We start from the raw sequence: 12,843 nt of genomic DNA, 5'->3' as shown, positions 1-12,843 counted from the left end.
CACTCAGGATGTGGTAGCTGAGTCCTGTACTCCATTTCTGATGGCAAAGTTAACTCCCTAGAAGATTTAGCAAAACTGATTGCAAGCCAACCTGTAAGGCAGGGCAACATAGAAAATAATTAGATTCACGTTTGTGCAACTGTATAACCTAAAAATCACAAAAGATAAGACACCTTTGGCACTTAGTATTAGAAATAATAAGGAAAAAGTTGTTCATATGTTTCATTCAGTAATCTTTCACAAACGCTCAAGTCTCTTCCTTGCTCGCACCAGAGCACGTGTGGAACACTCAGGTATTAACCTGACAATAGAACACGCAATGATGACAACCAGACTCTACAACCCTTTGTGTAAGGGGAGCAAAGAGAGCAAAACGACATGCCAGCGCCACGGCAAGGAAAAAGTACAGTGCAAAATGAAATATTAACAAAAGAAAAAGCATCCATGGCCACTTAAAAAAGCACGGTGTTTTTTTCCAATCGGAAATGTGACAAATAGAAATTCTGCTATGGTACATCATTTTACACAAGGAGAATCAGATTCAAACTCTATGCCAAGGCCTGGTAAGGACAAGAGATACTACATGAAGCAAACTTGCAGTCCCTGTGCTTGAAAGAGAAAATCAGCATGAAAAAAATTTTTTCAAATTTTCTTGAGGTGGAATGTGCACTACTGCAACATGGGCACCTGAGAAAATAAGGGCTGAGTTTACAGATGTAATAATGTGAAGTTAAAGGAAAGTGGAAGTGTTTTTCACATGGAGGGGAAGCCGCTTCCCTTTATGTTCCAAGGTGCAGGAAGCATTTGAGAGAAATTGCAATGTTAGTATTTTTTTTTTAATTCCATTTAACCAGCCACTGATAGCTAAAAGGCCATTAAGAGGTAAGAGAAGAGAAACATTTATGTCTGGTCTGTCACACCACCTGGAGAAGCAGAATGGAACTATACATTGCTGCAGTGACCAGGACTGAAAAGTAGGAGCCTTATTAGGGGATTCACACTATTTAGGAGAATGATGGGCTGGCCTCATAGCACAACAACAGAATGAATTGAGTCTGCATGTGACAGCTGTTACTCATTTTTATTTAACTTTATTTAGCATTCTCGAGTATTTCCTTGTAACAGAGACAAAAGTAGAGGGGGATTCTATCTGACTGACAACATCATGACAGACTGTGCACTGCTTGTGATCACGAAGTTTCCTCCTCACCCCTAAACTGGACACAGTAGTGTCTAGCCACTAGCACTGCAGTACACTGACTGCTGATCTCGGCTGAGCTCTGCCTACCTTATCACTTCGTTGGCTTATAACCCCTATAGCAATAAAATAAAAAAAATCAATTACACAAATGAGCAAAATAAACATCCTTAAGGCTGATAACAGACTGCATGTGAGTGCGATGCTGAAACATGATAGAAACTAAGAGCAAAGGGACAGCATGCTCACAACTTTATTCTGTTTAATACCCTTACCGCGTGGAGTTGGATAGGGACTTAAACTTGCCAACTTGCCCATCGCCCAGACCAGCTACGCTTGGAATTACTCCCTGGTTTTTCTGAAGTGAGGGTACCCCAGACGGAGCGATGGGAACTCCGCAGCGCTCGCCGGCGGAGAGAGGCTCAGAGAGCATCGGCGTGGAGGCTGCGGGCAGCCGAGGAGCCGTCCCGTTCAGGGGCCGCGCCCCGAGAGCTCGGCCCCGGCCACGGAAGGGGCCGCCGGCCGGTGCTCCCGCCCCCCGCGCCACAGCCAGCGACCGAGTAAACTCATCCACTCCGTGCCCGCGACCGCGGGTCCGTAGCGCCGCCCCAGCGAGGCGAGAGCTCCGCCGAGAGCAGCCGGGTGCCGTGCGGCGCAGCGCCGGCGCTCCCAACCCGCCCCCCGGCCGGGAGAGGCTGAGGGGGAGCGACAGCCGGCCAAGAGCAGACAGGGCCCCGCGCAGCTGCCTCCCGGAGCGCGGCGGCGGACGAGGCAGCCCCAGAGACGAAGGGGAGCGAGCACCGGGAACGGCGACCGGGTGCTGCAGGCCCGGGTGCTGCCCGCCCCGCCCCGCGCCCCCCAAAGCTTGACGAGACAGCGCTCCCCCCAGCCCGCACACAGCAGCGGCGCGGCGGAAGCGGCAGCAGCGCCACCGTCCCGCTCTCCTCCCCCGCCCGCCGCGCTCACCGTGCCGCCGCCTCCTCCCCGCCTGCCGCCGCCATTTTGTGCACTGTTTATCACACAGCTCTCGCGAGAGCCCCATAGCGGCCTGGGGCGGCGGGCGCATGCGCACGGCGCGGAGGTGCTGTGCTGCGCTGCGCATGCGCCGGTGTGTGGCTACGGCGGCGGGGCTGGACGCGGGCCCGGCGGTAACGGACGTGAGCGTGGGACGCGCTTCCCGCTGGAGCCGGCGAGGACGGCGCGCAGCAGCCGCCTTCGGAAGAAGGTGGTTTGAGAAGCTGAGTATTCAAATGGGGCTGAGTGGGGTCTAACTCTTGCCAGGAAAACGTGAGATGTGGACGTTACCGGCGGGGACGGGCCTGCAGCGCCTGACGGGCGTGAGGGAGAGATGGGAGCGGGAGTGTTCTACAGCTTCGCATTTCTCAAGCTTACTGAAAATAAATGTATTTCTTTAAACCCGCTTTGCAAACAAGCGTAAGCCATTATTCGCAACACGGAATACGTACTTTTATAGTGCAGCATTGAAGCAAACAGCTTGCAGGGCCAGCTGGGGGGGGCGGGGGGCCAGCAGCAGGCGAAACCCCTTAATAGTTCCTCAGATACCCCCCCGCAACTGCTCCCTATCTCCTCCCCCCTGAAAGAACTGAGAATGGGGGGCGGCAGCAACAGAACAGTAACAAAGCGTCAAGGGAGGGAGCCCTTCATTATAAAAATCACAGCCTGAATTTCACTCCAGACAATAAATTCAAGCACCAGTATCTTACTACATCGCCCAGCAAATATACTGGGTACCCCAACAGAGCATTCAGTCATGAAGGCTGGGGGCAGTTGCACTCTATTAAACATCTGGAATTTTTGTTTCAGGCTTTTTTTTTTTTCCTCTCAGAGCTCTAACCAGCATTTCGCGTGATAGAACTTGGAACAACTTAGAATTGAGTTATTTACAAACAGATTTGTACCCGGTCTCTTACTGGATGGTTATGAGTACTAAATTATTCTCTACAAAACCTACTTGTAAAGGCCTCGTGGGGAACAGCACTGTTAGAACTCCAGGTTCTAACGTCACAGGTCTGGAGCTGCTGTGGAGGAACAACAGATAGCTACTTTGTAATCACGACTGCATTATTCAGCAACACAACAGAACTGTTGTATGTCCTCCAGTAGGGATTTCGGGGAGCAAGCGAGTGTAGTGTACTGACCTCCCCTTGTCACCATCAGGAAATACAGCACCCTAACATTCAAGTAACAAATACTAGCACAAATGTGGGGAGGATGCTGCTGGAGTCATGGTGCCATGTGTAAGATACTGCACGGCTATTTCACGGGTTTGGTATTTCAGTATAACATTACAGAAGCAGTACTAACAAGCTCATGATAACATAAAACACAAAAAGATTGAGAACATTCTTCCTAAGTCATGTGCCTCTTCCAGGTAGCAATTATGCATACACAGGAAGGACAGCTTTCCTGAGCTGTAGAGCCTGCAACACCTATGAGCAGTATATGATACCAGATGACTTCTAGTAAGTACCTACGCATAAACATATTTATATTTTTAAAAAGCATCAAAATCGTACAACATCAAAATTTCAATTTTTTTTTTTATTATCTTAGGAAACCAATCAGTATTTTTAAATCAAAACATTGTTTCTTCATTATTTTTCTTTAGCTAATGTGTTTTTACATTCCTTATTCAATTCTCCAGCCACATTTCAGATTGCTGAAGCAATATATAAAGTATTATCAAGATAATTCACACTTGGAATAAGAAAGCATACAAGCTTATCTTCAAATTTACAGCTCTGTAAGGCCTTTTCAGTCATTTTCAACAACCTCCAAGTCAATAGTACCTTGCCATACACCCTAATTTTGAGAAGTTCCTTAAATAACATCATTCAAAAGCAACAACATTTGCACTTAAAACATACAAACATCTGCCATTAGAAGACAGAAAACTTAGCAAAACTATGTATGAAAGAAACAATACAGTTAACTGGTATTGTCTTTGAATAGCATGATTTTTGGGGTCCCATTTCTGACAGATTAGGAGAATTCTCAAATTATGTCAACTTTGCGAGTTGATACCATGTAGCACTACGCAAAAGACAGTCATTTACTGTCAGAATTAAAACTATACCTGCTCCTGCCCAACTACCTTGAAGTGAAAGTGAACAGAGATTAACCTCAACAAAATCAGCTCCTTGTCATGGAGGAAAGCAGCGGAGGAGCTATTTAACACAAGGATACAGAGAGGATCCAGACTTCTTATGTCTAGGTTACACGTAGCTTGTTTAGCAAGGTATGGGTAAGTTACAGTAAGTCCACCAAGGTTCACTAAACATTTTTGCAGCATTCCCATCAGAATATAGTACTTGTTGCACAGGTCATCTGGATGCTCCTATTTCACTTTGCCTGTTAAAGCTTTCTTGCGTACAATTCTGTGAAGATACATTGTAAACCATGCCCAGATCCATTCCGGTAGGCGTTCACCCACCGTGAACTGTGGAGAGGCACAGGGAGACAGGAGAAGAGAAAAAGAAGAAAGGAAGGGACAGATTAAGATGTATTCCATTAAAGTAAAGAAACAGTTTCTCAAATTACCACTAAAGCAAGGCAAAACCTGCTTGAACATAAGCAACTAAGCCTTAAATTCAACCCCCTAGAAGTAAACATATTTAGCCATTTTGGAAGTAGTGCCCACAGCTTAACAGTTAGGTTCTGCAAATAAATCCTGAAGTGGTTTGTTCAAGTTCACAACAGCAATACTGTCCACTTCCTTCAATTGCCATATTTTGCCAGAGTCCTTCCCGTCTCTTTTATTCCTTTTGGACTAATCCCCACTTCTTCAATTCCTTCTACTCAAGCTAATACTAGCCACTAGGCAGGACACAAGATATGACCAATGTTCATAAAATTATTCTGGCGCCCACATTCTGCCCCCCAAAATGAAAACCTAACATACGGAAGACCTGCTTCCATGTAGCTTCGGATAAAAATGTGGGGTTTTTTTTCTGCTATTATTCCATCCTCCCTGCCCACTCTTCCCCAAAGCAGAAATACACTCAATAAATTAAGATTGAAAAAAGCTACTTCTGTTGATAGAAGACAGTGAAATGCTTGCCCAGTCAGCAACACCCCGAGTGAAATGAGATACTCTGTGCTTTTGAATAAAAAGTTGTCTCTTCCCCATTTTTGCTGTGCATTTCAAGTGGGAATTGGATCCATTCTCTCATTCTAAAAATAAGCATGCCTGAGCATAATTTTCTAAAGCAGAATTAGTGAGAAAATATGGCACAATGCCTTTAAGTCCTACAATATATATTGCACTTTTTCAGAATACACGCATAGTTTTCACTCAGATTCCTAAGAAAGTAAACAGCTTGTTTACTTCTGTTGACAAACATGCAAAAGTTTAATGAATTCTGTTACCTGTATTGCATGCTTCCAGTAACCAGTAGTCCTTGTGGATAACCCAAGAGTAGAAATAGCATGACTTGCATATTCTTCAGCAGAAGGAAAAAAGAAGGATCTCTTTGATACAGCGCTGCTGCATGTTGCCATTTTTGTAGCAGTTACAGATGGGATTAAACTCTGAACAAAAATTCCTTTTGAGGCATACTCATAATGTAGCGCTCTACTGAAATAGTCCAAGTAGGTCTAGAAAGACAAAAACAGCAAAGACATGTTTTTTCTTTCTTTTTTTTTTTTTTTTTAAAAAAAAGTCTTAGGGCTCAGTTTTATTTAAATGACAGAAAAGTTGTAGCATATTTTACACATCAGCTAAAAAAAACCCACCTTGAATAAATAGTATAAAAATACACATTTCTAAAGCATTACCAACACTTCTGTTTGTTGTTTGTTTGCTAAAAACCTGCAACAGTACAGTAACTTGCAGGACAAAGCAACTGCTTAACTCTCTGATGTGAATTTAACAAACAATCTGACAACTTCTGCTTAAAAACAATACATAAACATTTATTTCATCCAAAACAAACACCTTGTTTACTTTGGGGGCATTGCAAGGGACACTCCAAAGCTAACCATACATACTACTGTCAAAAGGACAAAATTAAGTCCCATTTTTTAATACATTTACAGGTGAATTTCATACTCCACTGATCTTCCCTGGAAGCTAGGTTAATTACTTCCTGCAACTCCCTTGTGCAAAATAAACATGCATTTCTTTATGCATATCTGTATTATCTCCTTTAGTTCATTTTACTTTTACAGCATAACATAAAAAAAGCACAAGCCTGATAACTGGGACTGCTAGAATCAAACAGATGTGAAAATGAGCATGGCTCAGTCTTCTCAAGCCAGCAACACTGATGCCAGCTGAAGCTACTGCTGTGCCGCACAGCCAGTTACCCCCGAGAAAGAGCATTTTAGACTCAACTTGTGAGTGAACAGGTTTCTGCTACCAAACAGCCTTGCAAAAGCTCTGATCCCAGCAAACTGTTGGGACAGCGTCTTCTACAAATGCTCTTACGCCTGCTTTAGGAAAACAAAAACCAAACCAACCACTTCAAACATGATACACTGTTAATGCACCAAGAGGCTTAGGATGCTAGAGCAGCTTGTTCCCACTTCTGTGCCAATGTAACTGTACAGAGGCCAGGCTTTAAACTGGATTGCTGATCTTGGATTTGGATGAATGATGCCAGCTACAGGAATAAACTTTGGTACATTTGGGTTTGTTCTGTTCTTTTTCATTCAGGTCTTTTAATTGTTTTAGTTCAGAGAGCAGTTCTACATACACTTAGCATAACCAAGGGGGGAGATGCTCTGCAACAGAAACAGGAATCTTAAGCCAGTCTCTACACTGAAGAAAATCTGCATGGGGTTTTATACCTTGGGGTAATAAGAGCTGGTTTTGCTCCAGGCAAAAGGAAGTACTCGCAAGAGCTATCCCAGGAGCAAGGCTGCACAGGGCTTAGGCTACAGCAGAGGGCAGCCACCGACAGCTGGGAGCAACAACTACTTATGTTTAGATACCAGATCAAGACGAGATCCTTCTACAATCTTGGTTCCTTTTGTGGATTCAGCAGCAAGTCATCCAGTGTAAATCCGCATCCCTATGTGCATTCATACTTCCAGCATCACCCAGCTGCCCCATCCTATTCATTATTGACTGGATCTCCTCAGGAAGAATAATTATGGGGAGGAAAGTTCTTTTCACACCATTGTCTGTACCATATTTGGGGAGAAGCAAGAAGCCTTCTACCAAATACAAGCGTGTAAGTAGCTTGAGGTATGTCTGCAGAGTTCAGCTGAAGAAGAGAGAGATGAAATTCTTGACCCTTTCAATGGGTCAGAACTGCCACTTTGCTTTGCGCATCATTCCTCTGAGGAAGGTAACATTTTTCCTAGAACTACTGTTACGCTACAGTTCACACATAATCCAAAAAGCACTGACTGGTTCAAAGCCCAGTATTGGTGAGGAAAAAGAATTTCCTGCACGTTACATGCAACATTCACCTCTGATATTTGAACAAATCCCTAGAAAACTTTCAAGTATATTTTGATATTCTTGCTGAATGTGTTTACAACCAACCTATAATGCATCCACTTTTTAGTGCAAACCATTAGACATTACACCACAACTTACTTTAGAGGCTCCATAAATTGTCATCATTGGTGTCGGTTGACAACTGGCTGTAGAAGAAACATTCACAATTGCCCCTTTCTTCTTCTCTACCATGCCCGGCAGCACAATATGCACCATCATGTTAGCAGAAGCAATATTTACGTGGATCATGTCCCACAGCACATCCTCAGACAGGTTGGTAAAATAGTCTGGGTGGGAAGAAAACACTCCTACATTATTCACCAAAATACCAATTTCTCTGTCTTTCAGAGCCTCCTTAATGGCTGGGTAAGGCTCACGCCCCTTGCTGAAGTCAGCTACTATGAAATCTGTTTCCACTTTATAGGTTTCAGTTATGCTTTTAGATACAGCCTCCAGCTTCTCTTTGTTTCGGCTGATTAAGATGATGTTGACACCACGCTTTGCCAGTTCTTCAGCATATGCCTTCCCGATACCATCTGTGCTACCTATAAAAGAAAATAAAAAACAAGGTGAAAAATCAGAGCAGCCCCAGCCTTCTCTTTTGCCAGTTCTTTCAATTATAGCTTTATTCCCATCTCTGACAATTATGTGGCACTGAATATAGCGATCTCAAAACCACAACAAAAAGACAAAGTTGTCATAGAATCATAGAATTGTTTAGATTGGAAAAGACCTTTAAGATCATAAAGTCCAACCATTAACCTAGCACTGCCAAGTCCACCACTAAACCATGTCCCTAAGCGCCTCAGCCACATGTCTTTTAAATACCTCCGGGGATGGCAACTCAACCACCTCCCTGGGCAGCCTGTTCCAGTGTCTGACCACTCTCTCAGTAAAGAAATTTTTCCTAATATCCAATCTAAACCTGCCCCGGCGCAACTTGAGGCCATTTCCTCTCATCCTATCACTTGTGACTTGGGAGAAGAGACCAACACCCACCTCGCTACAACCTCCTTTCAAGGCAGTTGTAGAGAGCGATGAGGTCTCCCCTCAGCCTCCTCTTCTCCAGACTGAACAACCCCAGCCCCCTCAGCCGCTCCTCATCAGACTTGTGCTCCAGACCCCTCACCAGCTCCGTCGCCCTTCTCTGGACACGCTCCAGCACCTCAATGTCCTTCTTGTAGTGAGGGGCCCAAAACTGAACACAGCATTCGAGGTGCGGCCTCACCAGCGCCGAGTACAGGGGCACGATCACCTCCCCACTCCTGCTGGCCACGCTATTTCTGATACAGGCCAAGATGCCATTGGCTTCATTGGCCACCTGGGCACACTGCTGGCTCATATTCAGTCGGCTGTTGACCACCACCCCCAGGTCCTTTTCCACCAGGCAGCTTTCCAGACACTCGTCCCCAAGCCTGTAGCGTCGCATGGGGTTGTTGTGACCCAAGTGCAGGACCCGGCACTTGGCCTTGTTGAACCTCATACAATTGGCCACAGCCCATCGATCCAGCCTGTCCAGATCCCTCTGCAGAGCCTTCCTACCCTCCAGCAGATCAACACTCCTGCCCAACTTGGTGTCACTGCAAACTTACTGAGTGTGCACTCGATCCCCTTGTCCAGGTCATTGATAAAGACACTAACCAGAACTCACCGCAATACTGAGCCTTGGGGAAACACCACTTGTGACCAGCTGCCAACTGCATTTAACTCCATTCAGCACAACTATTTGGGCCCGGCCATCCAGCCAGTTTTTTTACCCAGTGAAGAGTGCACCTGTCCAAGCCATGAGCTGTCAGTTTGTCCAGGAGAATGCTGTGGGAAATGGTGTCAAAGGCTTTACTAAGGTCCAGGTAAACAACATCCACAGCCTTTCCCTCATCCACTAGGCGGGTCACCGTGTCATAGAAGTAGATCAGATTAGTCAAGCAGGACCTGCCTTTTATCAACCCATTCTGACTGGGCCTGATCACCTGGTTGTCCCATACGTGCCGCATGATGGCACTCAACACGATCTGCTCCATAACCTTCCCTGGCACTGAGGTCAGGCTGACAGGCCTGTAGTTCCCCAGATCCTCCTTCCGGCACTTCTTGTAGATGGGCATCACATTTTGCTAACCTCCACTCAAGCAGGACCCCCTCTGGTTAGCCAGGACTGCTGATAAATAATGGAAAGTGGCTTGGTGAGCACTTCGCCAGCTCCCTCAGTACCATTGGGTGGATCCCATCCGTCCCCAGAGACTTGTGTGTGTCTAAATGGTGTACATTTCCCCTTGGATTATAGGGACTTCATTCCGCTCCCCATCCTTGTCTTCCAGCTCAGGGGGCTGGGTACCTGGAGAACACCTGGTCTTACTATTAAAGACTGAGGCAAATAAGGCATTAAGTACCTCAGCCTTTTCCTCATCCTTTATCACTATGTTTCCCCCCGCATCCAATAAAGGATGAAGATTCTCCTTAGCCCTCCTTTTGTTGCTGATGTATTTATAGAAACATTTTTTAACGTCTTTTACGACAGTAGCCAGATTAAGTTCCATTTGGGATTTGGCCCTTCTAATTTTCTCCCTGCAAAACCTCACAGCATCCTTGTAGTCCTCCTGAGTTGCCTGCCCCTTCTTCCAAAGTTCGTAACTCTCCTTTTTTTCCTGAGTTCCAGCCAAAGCTCTCTGTTCAGCCAGGACAGTCTTCTTCCCCACTGGCTCATCTTTCAGCACATGGGGACGACCTGCTCCTGCACCTTTCAGATTTCCTTCTTGAAGAATGTCCAGCCTTCCCGGACTCCTTTGCCCTTCAGGACTGTCTCCCAAGAGATTCTGTCAACGAGTCTCCTAAACAGGCCAAGGTCTGCCCTCCAGAAGTCCAAGGGAGCCGTTCTGATAGCCCCACTCCTTACTTCCCTGAGAATTGAAAACTATCATTTTGTGATCGCTATGCCCAAAATGGCCTCCAACCATCACATCAGCCACAAGTCCTTCTCTGTTCGCAAACAACGCAGGGCACCTTCCCTAGTTGGCTCCCTCATCAGCTGTGGCAGGAAGGTCTCTTCCACACACCCCAGGAACCTCCAAGACTGTTTCCTCTCTGCTCTATTGTATTTCCAGCAGACATCTGGTAAGTTGAAGTCCCCCACGAGAAAAAGGACTAGTGATTGTGAGACTTTTCCCAGCTGGTTACAGAGTATTTCGTCTGCCTCTTCATCCTGGTTGGGTGGTCTACAACAGACTCCCACCATGGTATCTGCCTCGTTGGCCTTCCCCCTGATTCTTACCCATCTTACTCAACCTTATTGTCACCATCATTAAGCTCTAGACAATCAAAACACTCCCTAACATACACGGCTACCCCATCACCTCTCCCTCCTTGCCTATCCCTTCTGGAGAGTTTATAGCCATCCATTACAGCACTCCAGTTGTGTGAGTCATCCCACCGTGTTTCCACAATCCCACCCCATACAAGTTTTATATTTTCTATGACAACAACAGAGAGCTTAGAGTAGAACCTTAATGAAAGGCGAGGATGTCAGAGGCACATGACATGAACCTTGTTGAAGAACTTGGTAAAAAGCCCACAGCAAAACAAGGATCTTGTCTGCATCTCTGTCTACGCTTGTATGCATTTGGGGTGTACCTTGCAATTTTTGGGAAAAAATGCTCTGTGATTCTTTCCCAGCACTCAGTCAACATATTAAGCTTGCCCGTCTCCTGAAGAATTGAATTTAGTAAGGCACTGAACAACTGTCACTGCTCAAGCAGATTAACTTGCAACCTGAGATAATGCAGGCCCCAGCTTGTGACACAAACCTCACCCAGCAATATCAGCTAGCAAGTTTTACAGTACTGGCACAGTATGTTATATAAACATAAGCATATATATACTGCTTCAGTCTCTTACCAGTGACCACGGCCCATTTTCCATACCGCTTGACAAGATCAATCTCGCCACCCAGCTTTGGAATTACATGCAACCTAAGCATGCTGTAAGTGTTAAACGCAAGAGAGACACACTTCCTGACTGTGTACCAAGCTCCAACTATAGCCAGGGCCTCCACGTAAAAATTGCAGGAACGACTGATCTCTCTATACAAGAGGTAGAAACGATCCACTGCAGCCATGGTGATCATAAGCCTGGAAAAAAATAAAAGAGACACAGGCAGTTACAATCGCCTCTCGGGCCACGTAAATTTTTCAGACTGAATGAATAACCTTTGAGATTCAGCACGTTACATTCTGAGCACCGTTTTGACACAGAAAAGCCACAAGTCAGCCTGCTAAAATTTGTGTATCACCTACCATCATCCCCACCGGTTTAGCTACTGTTTAGCCCTTATTCAAGGTTTAGCTACTAGTCAGTTTTACTGCATTAACACCCATCAGTGATACTGCAATAAAACAAGCCCAAGCAGACAAGGGAAGCTCAACATGTAAAAACTAATTGTGGAAGATTAAGATCCACCTACAAAAAAGGCACGGATAACCAGCAGGAGAGAGCTGAGCACGCAAGGAACAACACCCTCTTCCAAACACAGACAGCTACGTGAGAGACAAAGCAAGCTCAAAGACAGAAGCATAACTTCAGGCCCCGGCACTATCACAAAGCACAAACCCCTTCCCAGCGAATGCACCACATCTCCCGCGTCCTTACAGCCTGAAAATCCCTGAACCCCGGGACAGTGCCGTGCCTTAATGTCACATCGCACACCGGCTTTCAATAGAAAGCTTGCAGTGCCTCACAGGGTTGTTGCTAGCGAATAATATTTTCAAACAAGCACAAAACTCAACCGCCGCCTCGCCGGCAGCTCCCGACCCACCGCCGGAGCCGGCAGCTCACCGCCACTTGCTTTAGGGCCGTTCCACACCGCCCTCCCCTCGCCCAGCGAGGCCGAGCGCACTCCGGGCCGCAGGCCTCACCCCTCCCGGGAGGGATAGCGGGCTCCGGACGCGCCCTTGCCGACGAGCCCTAGCGACAAGCGGGCCTGGCCCGGCGCCTCGGCCCCTCGCTCGGCCCCGGCCCTGCCGGACCCTGCCCGGGGCCCTCCCTGGCCCCGGCCGGGCTGTAACGGAGGGAAACGAGGCCCCCAGCCGCGGCCCGCGGGAGGAACCCCACGCAGAGCCGCCGCCCCGAGGGGCTGTTACCCGCCCGGCGCGCCTCACCCGCGGCCGCGGGTCCGGGCCCTCCGGCG

The 12,843-nt window shown here is 46.7% G+C and overlaps 1 protein-coding gene across 1 annotated transcript; it reads right to left on the bottom strand.

Moving 5' to 3' along the window:
• Positions 1-3,764: 3,764 nt before the first annotated feature.
• HSDL1 (hydroxysteroid dehydrogenase like 1) lies at positions 3,765-12,843 on the bottom strand. Its single transcript, XM_059824686.1, has 5 exons — positions 12,815-12,843; positions 11,556-11,788; positions 7,767-8,212; positions 5,588-5,815; positions 3,765-4,658 (listed from the first exon to the last, which is right to left on the bottom strand). Exons 2-5 carry the CDS (start codon positions 11,782-11,784, stop codon positions 4,557-4,559), a joined length of 1,005 nt encoding a protein of 334 aa, XP_059680669.1. The 5' UTR covers positions 11,785-11,788; positions 12,815-12,843; the 3' UTR covers positions 3,765-4,556.

Source organism: Gavia stellata, chromosome 15 (genome assembly GCF_030936135.1).
Source record: "Gavia stellata isolate bGavSte3 chromosome 15, bGavSte3.hap2, whole genome shotgun sequence".
Lineage (NCBI taxonomy): Eukaryota > Metazoa > Chordata > Aves > Gaviiformes > Gaviidae > Gavia > Gavia stellata.
This window is presented reverse-complemented; position numbering and strand designations above follow the sequence as displayed.

Bases quoted from the DNA above. Each gene is read 5' to 3' on its own strand.
- HSDL1 (XM_059824686.1), bottom strand. From the start codon at position 11,784: ATGATCACCATGGCTGCAGTGGATCGTTTCTACCTCTTGTATAGAGAG. The intron at 8,213-11,555 runs GTAAGAGACTGA...TTTCTTTTATAG, and splicing joins AAAATGGGCCGTGGTCACTG to GTAGCACAGATGGTATCGGG. The intron at 5,816-7,766 runs GTAAGTTGTGGT...TTGTCTTTCTAG, and splicing joins CAATTTATGGAGCCTCTAAA to ACCTACTTGGACTATTTCAG.